Source organism: Neovison vison, chromosome 1 (assembly GCF_020171115.1).
Source record: "Neovison vison isolate M4711 chromosome 1, ASM_NN_V1, whole genome shotgun sequence".
Lineage (NCBI taxonomy): Eukaryota > Metazoa > Chordata > Mammalia > Carnivora > Mustelidae > Neogale > Neogale vison.
This window is the reverse complement of record NC_058091.1, coordinates 170,536,346-170,550,902: the sequence shown is the minus strand read 5'-3', so window position 1 is coordinate 170,550,902 and position 14,557 is coordinate 170,536,346. Positions and strand designations below refer to the sequence as shown.

General features: G+C 47.7%; 1 protein-coding gene across 1 annotated transcript in view; it reads left to right on the top strand.

Moving 5' to 3' along the window:
- LOC122917164 overlaps positions 1-14,265 on the top strand; it is a 51,368-nt gene extending 37,103 nt beyond the window's left edge. Inside the window, exon 5 of the mRNA XM_044264725.1 lies at positions 11,617-14,265. Coding sequence (XP_044120660.1) covers positions 11,617-12,373 — 757 coding nt within the window. The 3' untranslated portion in view covers positions 12,374-14,265. The remainder of the gene's footprint in view (positions 1-11,616) is intronic.
- The last annotated feature ends 292 nt before the right edge of the window (positions 14,266-14,557 follow it).

Below are 14,557 nucleotides of genomic sequence, written 5' to 3'. Positions count from 1 at the left end.
TGGGGAGAGCCAATGAGAGTCCTGTTATTATACTGATTAAATTTGAAACAGCCAATGACTATGTCCTCCTTCAGGTGGGCTTCACCAGAAAGTTCGGTGTTTACTTGCAGCATATTTTGCTGGCAGTGAGCCAAGCGCCATCTTGTAATGGCGGGGACTTTCCCGGCTGGAGGCGGTCCCCGACACTGCGTTAATCTTGTATCTGGAATGCTGTCTCCTTTCGGGGGGGTGTTCTTGAATGCTGGCTATGCCCTAGACCCTGGAGTTAACAGCAGAGAACAGGACAGATCTGGGCGTCATTGTGGTAGGGTTTACATTCTAGGGGGAAAAAAATGAGAAACTAAGCAGATATACGTACACGTCATTAACTGTAGTTGTGATCAGCGCATGACACCACAATACTAGAGGGCGAGGCTCCTATAACACCTTTCTCATACAAGCCTGGTACCTAAAATGAAAAATGCAGGCACTGGTTCCCTTTGACCATGAATAAATATCAATGGGGAATACACAACAGTTAACCCTTTTATTGATGTCGGCTTTTGCCATCCTTACGGATTCTGCGCAACCCCCAAAAGAAGAAAATGAATACATGACGGCCAATCGTCAATAATGTTATTTCAGTATAAGATCGAGTGGCTTCTGATTCTACTTATTGTATTCCTGAAGTTATTGAATACCCGAGTGGGACTTAAAAAGATTTCCAGTGTAAAGAAGTCAAAGAAGAGTCCACGTGTTCCTCCTCTGGCTGGCATAGGTCTTTTCTTTGGCATCCTGGCAGCTTCATGGAGCTCAGCCGTCCCATGCTGTATGTAGTTCCGGGAATTGCTATAGTTCAGCAAACTTTCTGGAAAGAGCCAAAGAGTAAATATCGTGGGCTCTTATGGGCCATATGGTTTCCCCTGGAATTACTTGACTCTGCCTTTCTGTGTGAAATTAGCCATAGACAGCACATGAGTGAATGTGCATTGTTTTCTTTTAATAAAACTTTATTTACAAAAACAGCCATAGGACACATGGGTGGCTCAGTCGGTTAAGCATCTGCCTTTACTTCAGGTCATGGTGCCAGGAACCTGGGATCCAGTCCCACATTGGGCTCTCTGCTCAGCAGAGAGTCTGGTTCTCCCTCTGCCTGCTGCTCCCCCTGCTTGTGTGCTCACTCGCTTGCTCTCTGACAAATAAATAAAATCTTTATTTATTTATTTATTTATTTGACAGAGAGAGATCACAAGTAGGCAGAGAGGCAGGCAGAGAGAGAGAGAGGAGGAAGCAGGCTCCCTGCTGAGCAGAGAGCCCGATGCGGGACTCGATCCCAGGATCCTGAGATCATGACCTGAGCCGAAGGCAGCGGCTTAACCCACTGAGCCACCCAGGCGCCCACAAATAAATAAAATCTTAAAAAAAAAAAAAAAAAAGCCATAGACAATACATCAGTGAATGTGCATGGCTTTCTCCCAATAAAACTTTATTTGCAAAAACAGCTGGCGGGCGGCGTTTGGCTGCTGACCTCTGCCGTCATGCCTTGTCGTGAATTTGGATGCTCTGTCCATCACGGCTGGGTTGCGTAGAACAGAATCTACTGCAGGTAGTTGAAGCAGAAAGGTATGCATTTGAGGATATTATGGTACTTAGAATATCATGGGGGAGTTGAAAAACTAGACTCCAGGTTGGGTTTCTAGGAAGACCTCAGAGCAGCACTAAGCAGACTCGGTCTAGCAGAGCTGGGCTTCTGCCACGGATGCTCCTGCCAGATCAGCAAGCTGCTGGCTTGGGAACTTTAACCAGCAGTGCCGCTGCCTTGGGCTCTGCCTCTCTCTGCCTTTGGTTAACTCAGACATGTAAGTGCCTCTGATTGGCAGAACTGATGCTATACCTGGGATCTTCCTTTTGGGGGAAGCCTGGGAAATTCAGCTTTTAGCGTTGGTGGTACAGGAGGTACCAGAGATCTGCAGCCAGGAAGTCAGAGTCAATTTCAGATGAGCCAGTTTGCAGGCTCTGCTGCAGAACACCCCATTGGCGGCTTCACCTCCAGACTCTCCCCCATCTTCACATACTCGTGCTTCTAGAAAGCACCAGCAGCAACAGGATGCTGTCTCCCAGTATAACTCAGCTACCCCTCCTAGAAACTCGCTTTCCCCCTGGAAGTCCCATAGGACATAACATCATCACAGGTGTTATCCCAGGACCCAGCACACTCAGGAGTGGGATGGCCCGAGGGAGAGTAGGAGAGACCGAGCTGCCCAGTGACCAGGGTACACCCATATTTGTCATCCTCTCTCTATGAGCAAATCCCCTCCATTTCTGAGCATTCCCAGTTACTCTTCTTCTAACGACGTCTCCTGACCCCGTATTGCCTTGTAGCTGCTGGCTCTTCTTGCCGTCTTAGCAAGGCTTTTTCCCCTTCCGCATGCCCCCACCCACTGTAGACTCTAGAGCACACTGCGGCTCCTTCCATGAGTTTGCCGTTCCCCTGTTATTGCTTCTGGGGGCCTCGAGGTGCTAAGTTCTGTGGATGCTGACCCCTGTCTTAAGCCCTCTCTTCCTTTGCCTCCCAGTCCCACCCTAGGTCTGACTTCCCTGCCACGCTGTTGCTACCCCTCCCCCTCCCACCTGGCTCCTCCTGGTCCAGACGCCCCTTTGGCATCAGCTCTGTCTTCAGCTCTCTGCTCCTCTCCTTCTGCATATTCCCAGGTGCTCAGGATTTCACCTCCGGAGCCCCAGACCTACAAGTGTGAACACCTCCTGGACAGCTCCCCCTCTAGGTCACGGGGCAAGCTCCCTGTGTCCCAGACTAGAGGAATGGGTTACGCACCCCCAGCCTGCTCCCATCAGTGGATGGCAGCACCACTCACCAGGCTACACAGGGCACTGGCTTGGGAGGCATATTGGCTTCTTGCACTATGAGCCCCCAGTGCCTCCCTGTGAACCTTTGTGTGTCCCCTGTCCCTTCCTCAGTGCAGGGCTCTGCATCGTCCCCTGGGTTCCTGCCACAGCCTGTCAGCAGGAGGCTCTCCCAGAGCAGAGCCCCATACAACGCAGCCTGGTCTCCTGCCCTGCGCGATGTGAGGCCGTCCTGGACAACTCAGACCATGTCTCCCTTGCTCACCACCTGCCAGGGGCTCTCTGTCTGCCAGTGTGATCACATTCAAAGTCTTTGGGCGCCTGGATGGCTCAGTCAGTTAAGTGTCTGCCTTCCGCTCAGGTCATGATCCCAGTGTCCTAGGATTGAGCCCCACATCAGGCTCTGTACTAGCTGGGAGCCTGCTTCTCCATCTCCCCCTGCCCCTCTGCTCTGCTCATGCTCTCTCAAATAAATAAAATCTTAAAAACAAAAAACCAAAAAAAACCCACAAGAGTCCTCAACAGAATATGTCAGGCCCCTCACTCACTAATCCTTATCATCATCCTTACATCTCACTGGTACCTTCCCCCTTCCCACCCCACATACCTGAGCCTCAGAAGCATCCAGCAGGGACCAATCCCAACTTCGCTCTGTGGTGCCCCAGTGGTTTTGCAGTTGCTGCCCCTCCCGCCCCGAAGCGTCCACCTCCCTCGGCCTTACACAAGTTTCCTCTGCTGCAGGGATCCCTCCGGAGCGCTTCTGCAGTGCCCCCTGTCCTGGATGGAGCACCAGGGCGATGACTGTCGCCTTAGCCTGGCTTCACATCCCTGAAACCCAGAGGTCTTGGTGCAGAGTAAGTTTCCCACCACACTTCCTGCTAACGACTTCCTAATTGAACAAGGAACCACTGATGTTACGTGTTTTTGCCACGAGGAGGTGCTGTTCAAATGGGAAAGGAGGCGGCTCTCGCGGCTGGAGGGTTCAGGCTCTGGCTGCCTTCGTCCAAAATGCCTTGTTTCAGAGGCAGTGAGCTCCGCAGTAAGCTTTCTCTGGGGTAGATATGCGGAGAGACAGAATTGTAGGAGTGCATGCATTTTATCGTCAGATGATTACGGTTCCTTCTTTCACTCACTGCTGTTGGGAGCCTCTCTTCCCACGTGGTCACAGTGTTTCAAAAATACACATATGAACTCCTCACTCTGGGGCAGCGCACTCTTGAGGAGGGTTCTTCTCAGTTCTGAGTATGCTTTCTACTGAATGCGTATCACTTCCGCGCCGTGGTGAATTCGAAACATTGTCAGTGAAACCATCATAAATTGGGGACCAGCTGTATTGCTCTGAAGGTTGTCACCACCCACAGTCCGGGGGGTAATCGTCTTGACTCCCAGGACACCCCTTTACCTGGTGAGCCCATCTAAAAAATACCTTCACGGCAGCATCCGGACTCCTGTTTGAACTACAGTCGGGCCCCAGAGCAGAAAATTAACCCTCACCAAAGGCCAGGTGAGAGAAGTCAGCTGAGCAGGAAAGGAAAGTTCCCAGTGCTGTTTGCGTTTAGCCAGGGATGGGGTTGAGAGATCCGATGGCAGTAAGCAACCTCGAGGAACCCATCAGCGGTTTCTGAGGAAGAGAGGCTGTCTGGGAAGGGGCATCCCTGGCTGCTGCCTGGAGCCCTCCTCCTGCCTGGAAGTCCTTGGCTGGGGTTCCTACCGGCCCGGCCCTGGGGCTCAGAAAGGATGATAGCCTTGGGGACACAGCCATTTCCCCTTAATTGGTTCCATCCTGTACTGTTCATGTTTCAAAATGATGGGGAGCCTGGATGGCTCAGTGGGTTATAGCCTCCGCCTTCAGCTCAGGTCATGATCTCAGGGTCCTGGGATTGAGCCCTGGGATTGGGCTCTCTGCTCAGCAGGGAGCCTGCTTCCTTTCCTCTCACTGTGCCTGCCTCTCTCCGTACTTGTGATTTCTATCTGTCAAATAAATAAAATCTTTTAAAAAAAGAAAGAAATTGTGCAGTTAAAGGGCTATATAGCTTCATCATACTAATTAAAAAAACCAAAAAAAACAAAACGAGGTAGAGATTTGGGGCAGTCCTTAGGAAGTGGTTTGGCTTCCTATTTTACTGAGAATGTTGAAGCAGTCAGAGGGGAACGAACGCGGCTGTCCCTGCCGTACCCATCCGTACCTGTATCTGTTTCTTCCGCCCTTTCTCATTTTCACTGGGGAAAATGGTCACTTTTCTCCCCAACAAAGGCAACCCCTCTGTTGGCCCACCGGATCCCCTGCTTGCCTATATAAGCCGTCCCTCCAGCAGTTCTTGTCTTTCCAGCGTCACTGAACTGCCCCTCTCCACTAGCTCTTTCTCTAAGCAAACAACCACCTTTAAAAAAAAAAAATTTTATTTAGGGGTGCCTAGGTGGCTCAGTCATTAAGCGTTTGCCTTTGACTCAGGTCATGATCCCGAGGTCCTAGGATTGAACGTCAGGCTCCCTGTTCAGCGGGAAGCCTGCTTCTCCCTCTCCCACTCCCCCTGCTTATGGTCCCTCTCTCTCTGTCAAATAAACAAAATCTTTTATAAAAAAATTAAAAAAGGATGCCATGTAGACAAGGAGGAAACACTATGCAGAAGAGGGGTGATCAAGCTCCCTTCTGACAGGTCTGAAGGAATGCTCTTAGTTCGATTTGCATTTTCTGGATCTGGATATAAATGGAATCAAAATCTCTACTTTTTTTTTTTTTCCAGTCTGGCTTCCTTCATACACCATAATGAGTTTGGGACTTACCCACGTCAGGGCGTTTATCGTTTATCTCTCCTTCGTGTTGCCAAGCAAGGCCTTCAATGGTCTGGACATCACACAGTTTGTTTCTCCCTCCCCCTCTTGGTGGATGTTTCTCATGTCCTCCTCATTTCTGTAAACTGGTAATTGTGTCTAAAGACTTGGTCAGAGCTGGGCTAAACATTTTTGGCAAGACTGCGTCATACGTTTTGCTGGCTGCTTGGCGAATAGCATCAGAAAAGGCACACACTGTCTGGTTGTGATCAGTGAGCCTGAGCATTTGATGGAGGGCGGCGAATCTGTTCCATCTTGGAATTTTGTGTTACGTTCATCAGATTTTCTATTTCAGATGCATTGGTTTTTTTTTTTTTTTTTTTGACAGAGATCACAAGTAGGCAGAGAGGCAGGCAGAGAGAGAGGGGGAAGCAGGCTCCCTGCTGAGCAGAGAGCCCAATGCGGGGGGGGGGGGGGGGGGGGGGAGGGGTCTCAATCCCAGGTCGCTGAGATCATGACCTGAGCTGAAGGCAAAGGATTAACCCACTGAGCCACCCAGGTGCCCCGATGCATTGGTTTTTACTCTGCTTTTTTTTTTTTTTTTTCCTCCTCCCAATCTCCATAGCTATGTTTGTTTGTTTGTTTGTTTGTTTGTTTCAAATGACTTTTACTGTCATTTTACATTCTCTGATTTTTTCCAAGCCTTTCCACCATATTATGCTGTTATGGCTTTATCATGTTTATTCCGTTCGTTGCCTTCTCTGTTTTTTCCTAAGGGTTCTGGACCCTCAATTCATCTACAGTCTGTCTCTCCATGTGATTCTGTTCTCCCTGCTTTGATATTTCTGTTTCTTTGGTTACAGTCTCTTTAGGGTGTCCGAAGACTGCATCCCTTAGAGTGATTGTCTGTGATAATATAAGATGGGCGCACCATAGCGAAACTGTGCGTCTTCCTTCATCGAAAATGTCCTGCAGGGATGCCTGGCTGATTTGGGCGGAGGGGCGTGCAACCCTTGATTGCGGGGTCATGAGGGTCATGAGTTCAAACCCATGTTGGGTGTGGAGATTACTTAAAAATAAAATCTCACAAAAAAGAAAGGAAAGAAGGGGAGGAGAGAGGGGAAGAAAAGAAAGAATGTCTTGCTCTGAGAAGAACGTCAGCTGAACTGAAAAGCACTTACCTGGTTGATTTATATCCTGGCACAGTCTCCTGCTTTTTGTCCCGGGCTGGCGCCAGACCATCCAGAGATTGGCCGTTGCCCCCAGTCAGCACTTGGAGCCATCCAGTCTTAGAGCCTACACACTGTTGGTGTAAATTTTTCCTTATCTCCCTTGTTATGTCTCTAATAACCATAACGGCTGCCAAACATGTATGAGAATGGTTCTGGGCCATTTTGATCTTCATAAAAGCCTTCCAGGCAGCGGAATTGTCACCGCTTTATACGTGGTGAAACTAAGGCACAAAAATACCATGTAACTTAGACTAAGTCACACAGTTTTAGAGCAGGATGCTGGGATTTACATTCAGGCAGTCAGATTCCAGAGCACATACTCCTTTTTTTTTTTTTTTTTTTTGGAAGGTCATTGAGAGAGAGAGAGCAGGTGCATACATGAGCCCAGGAAGAGAGAGAGAATTTTTTTTTTTAATTTATTTATTTGACAGAGAGAAAAGGCGAGAGAGGGAACACAAGCTGGTGAGTGTGAGAGGGGAGAGCAGGTTCCCCGCTGAGCAGGGAGCCAGATGCAGGACTCGATCCCAGTAACCTGGGACCATGACCTGAGCTGAAGGCAGATGCTTAACCAACTGAGCCACCCAGGCACCCAGAGAGAGAGAATCTCCGCTGAGCGCAGAGCCCAAGGTGGGGCTCCATCCCACCACCTTGAGATCATGACTTGAGCTGAAATCAAGAGCTGGCTGCTTAACCGATTGAGCCCCCCCCGGCGACCTCCATAGTCTTCGTGAAAATAGAGTATTTTTGGCGTTTGCAAGCTATTCTTAATATTCGTTTTCATTTCCTATAGTCTGTATGGCTACTTGCCAAGAATGCACATTTGTCAGTCTTCTTTTCACCTTACTCCTATTTAATGTGGGGGATCCTATTGGGACCCTCTTGGGCTAGATATGAAGTGGGTACATTCTGGACTCTGCTTCCTTCCTTATCTAAGACCTGCTGATCTTCCCTTGAGAACTTCAGCTCAAGAGCTCCACTCTCTTGGGTTGAGTTTTTCCATGTCATTGGTTCAGTGGGGCTGTTGTCTGTAGCGGTGATCAGTAGCTTCAGTCTTAGATCTTTTCTGGGATGAGGGGTAGAGGTAAGGATGTCATTCTATCAAGTTAAAAGCACACACACATGCACACAAAAGTTTCAGTCTTTCAGAGAGTAATTTGGCCTAATCTCTTCATTATTGCAAATGCATTTGTCCTTTGATGTGGAAATCCCATCTGGGGAAATTATTCTGCAGATGAAGCTGCACATCGATGGGATGACTTTTATACAAAGCTGTTCTCTGCAGCATTGTTCATCCTAGTAGCAGACTGGGAACAGCTCACATATCCGAGAACAGGGGACAGTTATGGTACAACCACGTGCTGCAAGATTGTGTTGTAAAGAAGTCATTGCCGCCATGGAAAGCTCTGAGGTTCTAGTCTTTTTTTTTTTTTAAGGTTTTATTTATTTACAAATAGGCAGATCACAAATAGGCAGAGAGGCAGGCAGAGAGAGAGGGGGAGGCAGGCTCCCTGCTGAGCAGAGAGCCGGATGTGGGGCTTGATCCCAGGACCTGAGACCATGACCTGAGCAGAAGGCAGAGGCTTAACCCACTGAGCCACCCAGGTCCTGAGGTTCTAGTCTTAAAGGGAAAAGCAGTGTATCTCTCTCTCCTGTTTTGCAGTGTGTGTGTTTTTTATACATACATATATATCAGTGATATTTTTAATGATAAGAAAAGAAAAATATATATATATTCATAAACAGTGGAAGGATGTTGAAGGAACTAATCGAAGTGGTCGCCGGTAGGAGGCCGTGGGGGTAACAGGTGGCATGGGGAAAGGAGATTTTTCCCTGTGAACATTTTCAAAGTCATTAGGTATTTTAGCCACTACCTCTTCTTAAAAAGTAAATGCAAATACGTATATACACAGATGTCTTCATTCCCGTGACCAGTGATTTTGGTGCCGCTCCTCGTCGGCTGCCTTCAGGCTCCTTCCATTTCACAGAAATGTTTTCACCCGCATTTGCCTGTCCCTGATGGGGAGGGGACCTTCCAGAGGCTTTCCAGGCTCCTTCCATCAGCCTTCCACGCCTGCCTTGACTGTGGGAAAGCCCTCTGGTAGACAGTCAGTGGCTTGGTGGGAGCACAATCCTGTTCTCTCCCATCCTTCCAGTGTTGAGCACCACAGTCCAGGATGGGGACCATTTGCCCATCTAGGAACCACCATGGTGCCAGCAGAGGCTGCCCTCCACCTCACAGCTTTCCACATGTCTTTCCCTTAGCCGGCTCCTTGCTCTCCCCCTCCACATGGAAGGTGGTAGTGAAGTTTTCCAGATGTTGTCATGCACTCTATTCTCTCTTGGCTGGGTAGGATGGCTCAGCAGGGGGCTGGAACAGCACTGTCAAAGATTTCTGGAGGCTTTTGCTTTGTTTCTGACCAGTGTTTAAGAAAAATGAGACTTAGGGTCACCTGGGTGGCTCATTGGGTTAAAGCCTCTGCCTTTGGCTCAGGTCATGATCCCAGGGTCCTGGAATCGAGCCCCGAATCGGGGTCTCTGCTCCTCGGGGAGCCTGCTTCCCCCTCCCTCTCTGCCTGCCTCTCTGCCTACTTATGATCTCTGTCTGTCAAATAAATAAATAAAATCTTTAAGGAAAAAAAGAAAGAAAAATGAGACCTAAAGTTGGAGTTCTTTCCTTTTGATATTTTTGTTCATGTTAAGAGATTTCGTTGAGTCTGGCTTGACACATCATTTTACCCCAGTAGTTTGGGAACTTTTTATGAAGAGCTGTTGTCCTACTCCAAGCATACTTACCTGCAGTGGCTAGTGAGGAAGGTCATGGTGTTAAGTTGGTTTAACAAACTAATCTCAGTGCATAAGTGAAGATCATTTAAATTCACACCGTAAATGCTTCTGAACGCTTTAACAATTCTTTTGAAATTGTGATGTAGTTAACATAGTTTTGTGTTAGTTAGTATAATATAGCAATTCAATGATTCTTTACATCGCTCAACAATTTTTTCCTTTTTTAATACGGGAGAAGCTTCTCTCTGCAGCTTTGCAGAGTGACACCTTTTTTTGGTAACACAACAGAGTCAGCAGTGAATCCTAACCAGTGAAGAGAGTCCAAATTCACTCAGTTTTGTTATTCGGGATGTATGTATTAGCATTTTAGAATTATGTCTTCAGGTATCTCTCAGAAGCTGTCATAACAGCTTCTGTAACAGCTTTGGCTGTGAAGTAGAACCTCAAGTATAGACATAACACATTCATCGGGGTAGCCAGCAGGAGCCTCACTGTTCAGAGCAGCAGCAAACCCTTTCTCTCCCTAGGTACGTTAGAAGGAAATGTTCTGTGTTTTTCCTCATCTTTTCTTCCCGTAACAGTTCTTCACCATTTTTGCTGAGCGGTTTTCTTTAACCTTGAATTATATTGGTACTTGTAAGCTTGTGTTATTGATGCCATTATGATCCCAAGCCTAATTCAATTCTTGACTTGAACTCTAGTCTTTGTTCAGGAACAATAAATTTAAACCCCCCCCCTTTTTTTTTTGGAAATAGGAAACCTGTATTTATCTGTTCTGAATTTTCTATCTTTGGATAAAAGAATCCTTTTTGAAATTGCCTGTTTGGGGGTTCTGTTAACAACGTTGCCAACATTATCTGAAGATTTGTTTAAACTAGGTTCACGTGAAGCAGTCTTCTCTCGCAGCTGATCTAATTCTTCCACTCTGACTTCCAAATTTTTAAAAGTAATAGAGGGAGGGGCAGACGTCTGGGTGGCTCAGTCAGTTAAGCATCCGAATCTTGATTCCAGTTCAGGTCATAATTGGGGGTTTGTGAGATTGAGCCCTGGTCAGTGTGGAGCCTGCCTGGTAGTCTCTCCCTCTCCCTCACGTGCGCACGCTCTCTGTCTCGCTCTTTCTCTGTTACAAAAATAAATAAATAAACGAAATAAAATGATGGAATGAGGATATACTATAATGATTCTTTGTTGATTTCACTGGAGGAGATCCCTAGCCTTTGTTTCCAGAATCACTCCCAAACCCAGAAGTGAATTTTTCCCAAGGTGAATACTCAGTCTTCTGAACCATTCCCAGGATTAGGTAGAAAAAGGTATTCCTCACTTTTCAGAATCCTTAGTTCTTCACCAGCCCTGACGCCAGTGCCTGACCCCAGCCAGGGAGAAGAGCTCCAAGGCCGTGAACCCCGCATGTCGTTTCGTTTGATGTTTCAGAACTTCTCTTTGTGCTGATTTAGTCACAATGCCAGCTGGTCATCTTATTTGTGTCCTGTTTTGTAATTGCGTTTGATATGAAAACGAGTTGTCTATTTACTATTTGAGTGTTCTGTTGCTCTCAACTTTTCTGTTTCTAGTTTACACAATAACTCGATAATGAAGAAGTTGTATTTAAACTCCATATGGACAGACTGGCATGGGACCGACTCGTCTCCCTCAAATACCAAAGCAGTTGACTTTGTTCTGGAGGTTTCTAATTCCATGTCAGACTTCCAAATGTCTCCTGGTAGCATTACAGTGACTCCCTGTTCCACTCCCCCTTGACCATCCGAGGTCATCCTCATGAAACTCACGGAGGGTGATCTTTCCCCAAGAGCCGATCGGCATTTTTTTCTTGGGACCTCTATATTACAGTCTCTTGGAGGCTTTCAGGTTGAGTGAAAAAAAATTTTTTTTTTCCGTTTGTAACGTTTGGATGACATTTACAACATTCGTCTGCTGTGTTGTTTCTTCTCCTTGTAGAATGAAAAGAAATGTTGAGAAAGAAGTGAAGCTGTCCTCCTTTCCCTCGGATATTGATGATGGGTGTCGGGAAGTCTAAAACAGACGCCTGCCCTCTCTCTCTCTCCTTGGGGAAAAGCCCTGGGGTGGAAAAGAGTCAGGGACTCCAGGAGTCAGCTTCCAAGAAACCGGACGACCTCCCCATGCACGATCTGGCTGAGCCAAGCCCCACGACCCCGGTCCTGGTGCCCGCTGGGGAGCACAAGGGGGCTGAGGGCCAGGGAGACATGTTGGAGGGGGAAGAGGAGGAGGAGGAGGAGGAGGAGGAGGTGTTCCTCAAGTTCGTGATCCTGCATGCAGAGGACGACACAGATGAAGCCCTCAGGGTCCAGAACCTGCTGCAGAATGACTTTGGCATCAAGCCTGGAATCATCTTTGCCGAGATGCCCTCCGGCCGGCAGCATCTGCAGAACTTGGACGACGCTGTGAATGGGTCCGCATGGACCATCTTGCTGCTGACCGAGAACTTCCTAAGAGACACCTGGTGCAAGTTCCAGTTCTACACATCACTCATGAACTCAGTGAACAGGCAGCACAAGTACAACTCGGTCATCCCCATGCGGCCCCTCCACAACCCCCTGCCCCGCGAGAGGACCCCCTTCGCTCTGCGAACCATCAACGCTCTGGAGGAGGACAGCCGCGGCTTCCCCACCCAAGTCGAGAGAATCTTTCAGGAGTCCGTGTATCAGATCCAGCAGTCTCTGTGGAAGGACACCCGAAGTAGCATCCGCAGACAGGTCCTCGCCTGAGACGGAGCCCCCAGCACGTGGCTGGCTCTCATCTGGGAAAGCCGACCCCTCATCTCCATATGAGAAAGCACATTTCTGGCAAGAAGTTGGCAGAATTTTACAGAAACACAGGAGCTCAAGCACAAGACGTTTCTGCAGGACATTGTATAGACTTTGGAGGTGCTCTTTGATGCCTTGGATAAACTTGAGACTGTCCAAGTTTGAGAACATTCCTCTCACGGTTTTCCTGGTCCACGCATATCACAAAGGATAGCCTTAGTTCATAGCCCTGGTATCTGTCCTTGAACACAGACTTCTGTGGGAGACGTTGTACAGATACAATGATGCTTTCATTTTGTTGGCAAAGGACGTGCAGGAGAGAAGGTCCCCGGGAGACCTGACCACCCTTCCTCAGACAGAAATGTCACAGCCAGGTTGACTGGTATCATCGCCCAGAAATACAGAGAGCCCGATGAGAACATTCAGAACGTTCAGTATTGATACTTGCAGAACAAAAAGCCAATGCGAGAACGGTGGGGCATTTTACAAGAATCCAGCCAACTGTGTTCTTTCTGTGGACTTTGGGGATTTGGAGACAGTGCCTAGCCCTGACTAGCCCCCCATCTGCTGGCGTTGTTGTTAGGGACGCCGGGGAGCCATGTTGTGAGGTCCCTGGAGCCTCAAGCTCTTGTGATGTCATCTGTAACTAGGGCTTTATGTGTGGGGCTTCTGAACGGTTCTGTGTCCCTGACTGTGAGTTCTCCTTCGTCTCTCTTAGGACAGCCTTGAGAAATTCCTCTCACTCCCAGTGCCCTACCAGGAAGTCTTCCTCAGCTCAGTGATCAGAGTAGCCTGACCACGTGTATGTATGCTGTAGGTTATTCCTAGACTCAGGGTGGAAGCAGGAGACGCATTCTGTGGCCTCCTCTTCTGTGTCCCACACTCCCAGCACACCACACAGGCCCACAAAGCCCTGTCCCTTACCCTCCTGCCCTCCTGTGCCACCTGTGGCTGAAGGAGAGCCATCAGGTATGGATGGGAGATGGGATGGGGCGGGAGTCACACCAAGTAGCTAGGAAAGCGCCCATTAGGGGACCAGGAGACCTGGTTCCAGTCTTGTCTCTGCCTCCAAGGCTGAATGTGACCTTCGCCTCCTTTCTCTGTGAAATGAAAGGCTTGAATTGATGGAGCTCTAAAGGACCTTTGTCCTCTCTCAGAATGTGAACAAGTAGGAACCAGAAAAGGGAACAAGCAAATAATAATAATAATAATTTTGTAGTGTGATGTGTAATAAGTTTCAGGAGGTGTGAGATCAGCTCCCAATGAAAGGAAACGCTAATGTGTTTACAGCATAATTGATTTCTGATGCTATCTGTTACACTTTAATAGTCCCAAGAGAATTACAATACTTGCCTCCTCAGATTCTTTTAAAATACATTTTTTTGTAGGGACTGTTGAGCAAAGATGATCTGCCTGATTTTTCTTTCCCCTTATCCTCACTTCTGCGTGTCTCCTGGCACTGGGGTCTGCTCACATCTTTCTCCATCCACCTCTCCATAGCCATCACCAAATGTTCCATGAGGAACTTTTCCCATAATCCTGCAAGTAAGTTAAACCTCCTCCTTCACTAGTACTCCTTGAAGAAGAGATCGTTTTCATCGTGCCAGGGACAATTTTCTTAAAGCCCCTTTCTGTCATAGTTGCTTACTACTTATTTTTCTTTCTCAGTTTTAATGGTGTTCTTTTTTTCCCTCTGTGGTCTGTCTCCAATTTCATACAGTAAAACAGCATTAACCCACCCTTTCTGCTTATTACCAAAGCGGGAGCTATGGGCGCTGGGTGGTTTTTTTTAATATATGTGCTGCTGAAATGGGCCCTCGATGGTGTTTTTTAAATAAATGTTTTTACTCATTGCCCTTGACTACCCTTGATTATTTCCAACACCAGCGAAGATCGTGGGAAAGTATTTTGAAAAAATGGCATTCATCTGTACTTGTCCCTAGAGTACCAGGCACAGCGCCTCCTTCAATCTGGAGTGAAATATATTTTTTGTGATGAAGAAAAATGTGAAGTCCTGAATAACGATGCATGTTGAAATTACCTGCCTTAGAAAGAATTACCAAATAACTAAACCGAGGATGACAAGAGGGCAAGGCGTGGCCTTAGTTGTGTGTTTGTGTGTGTGTACACATCTGTGTAGATGAG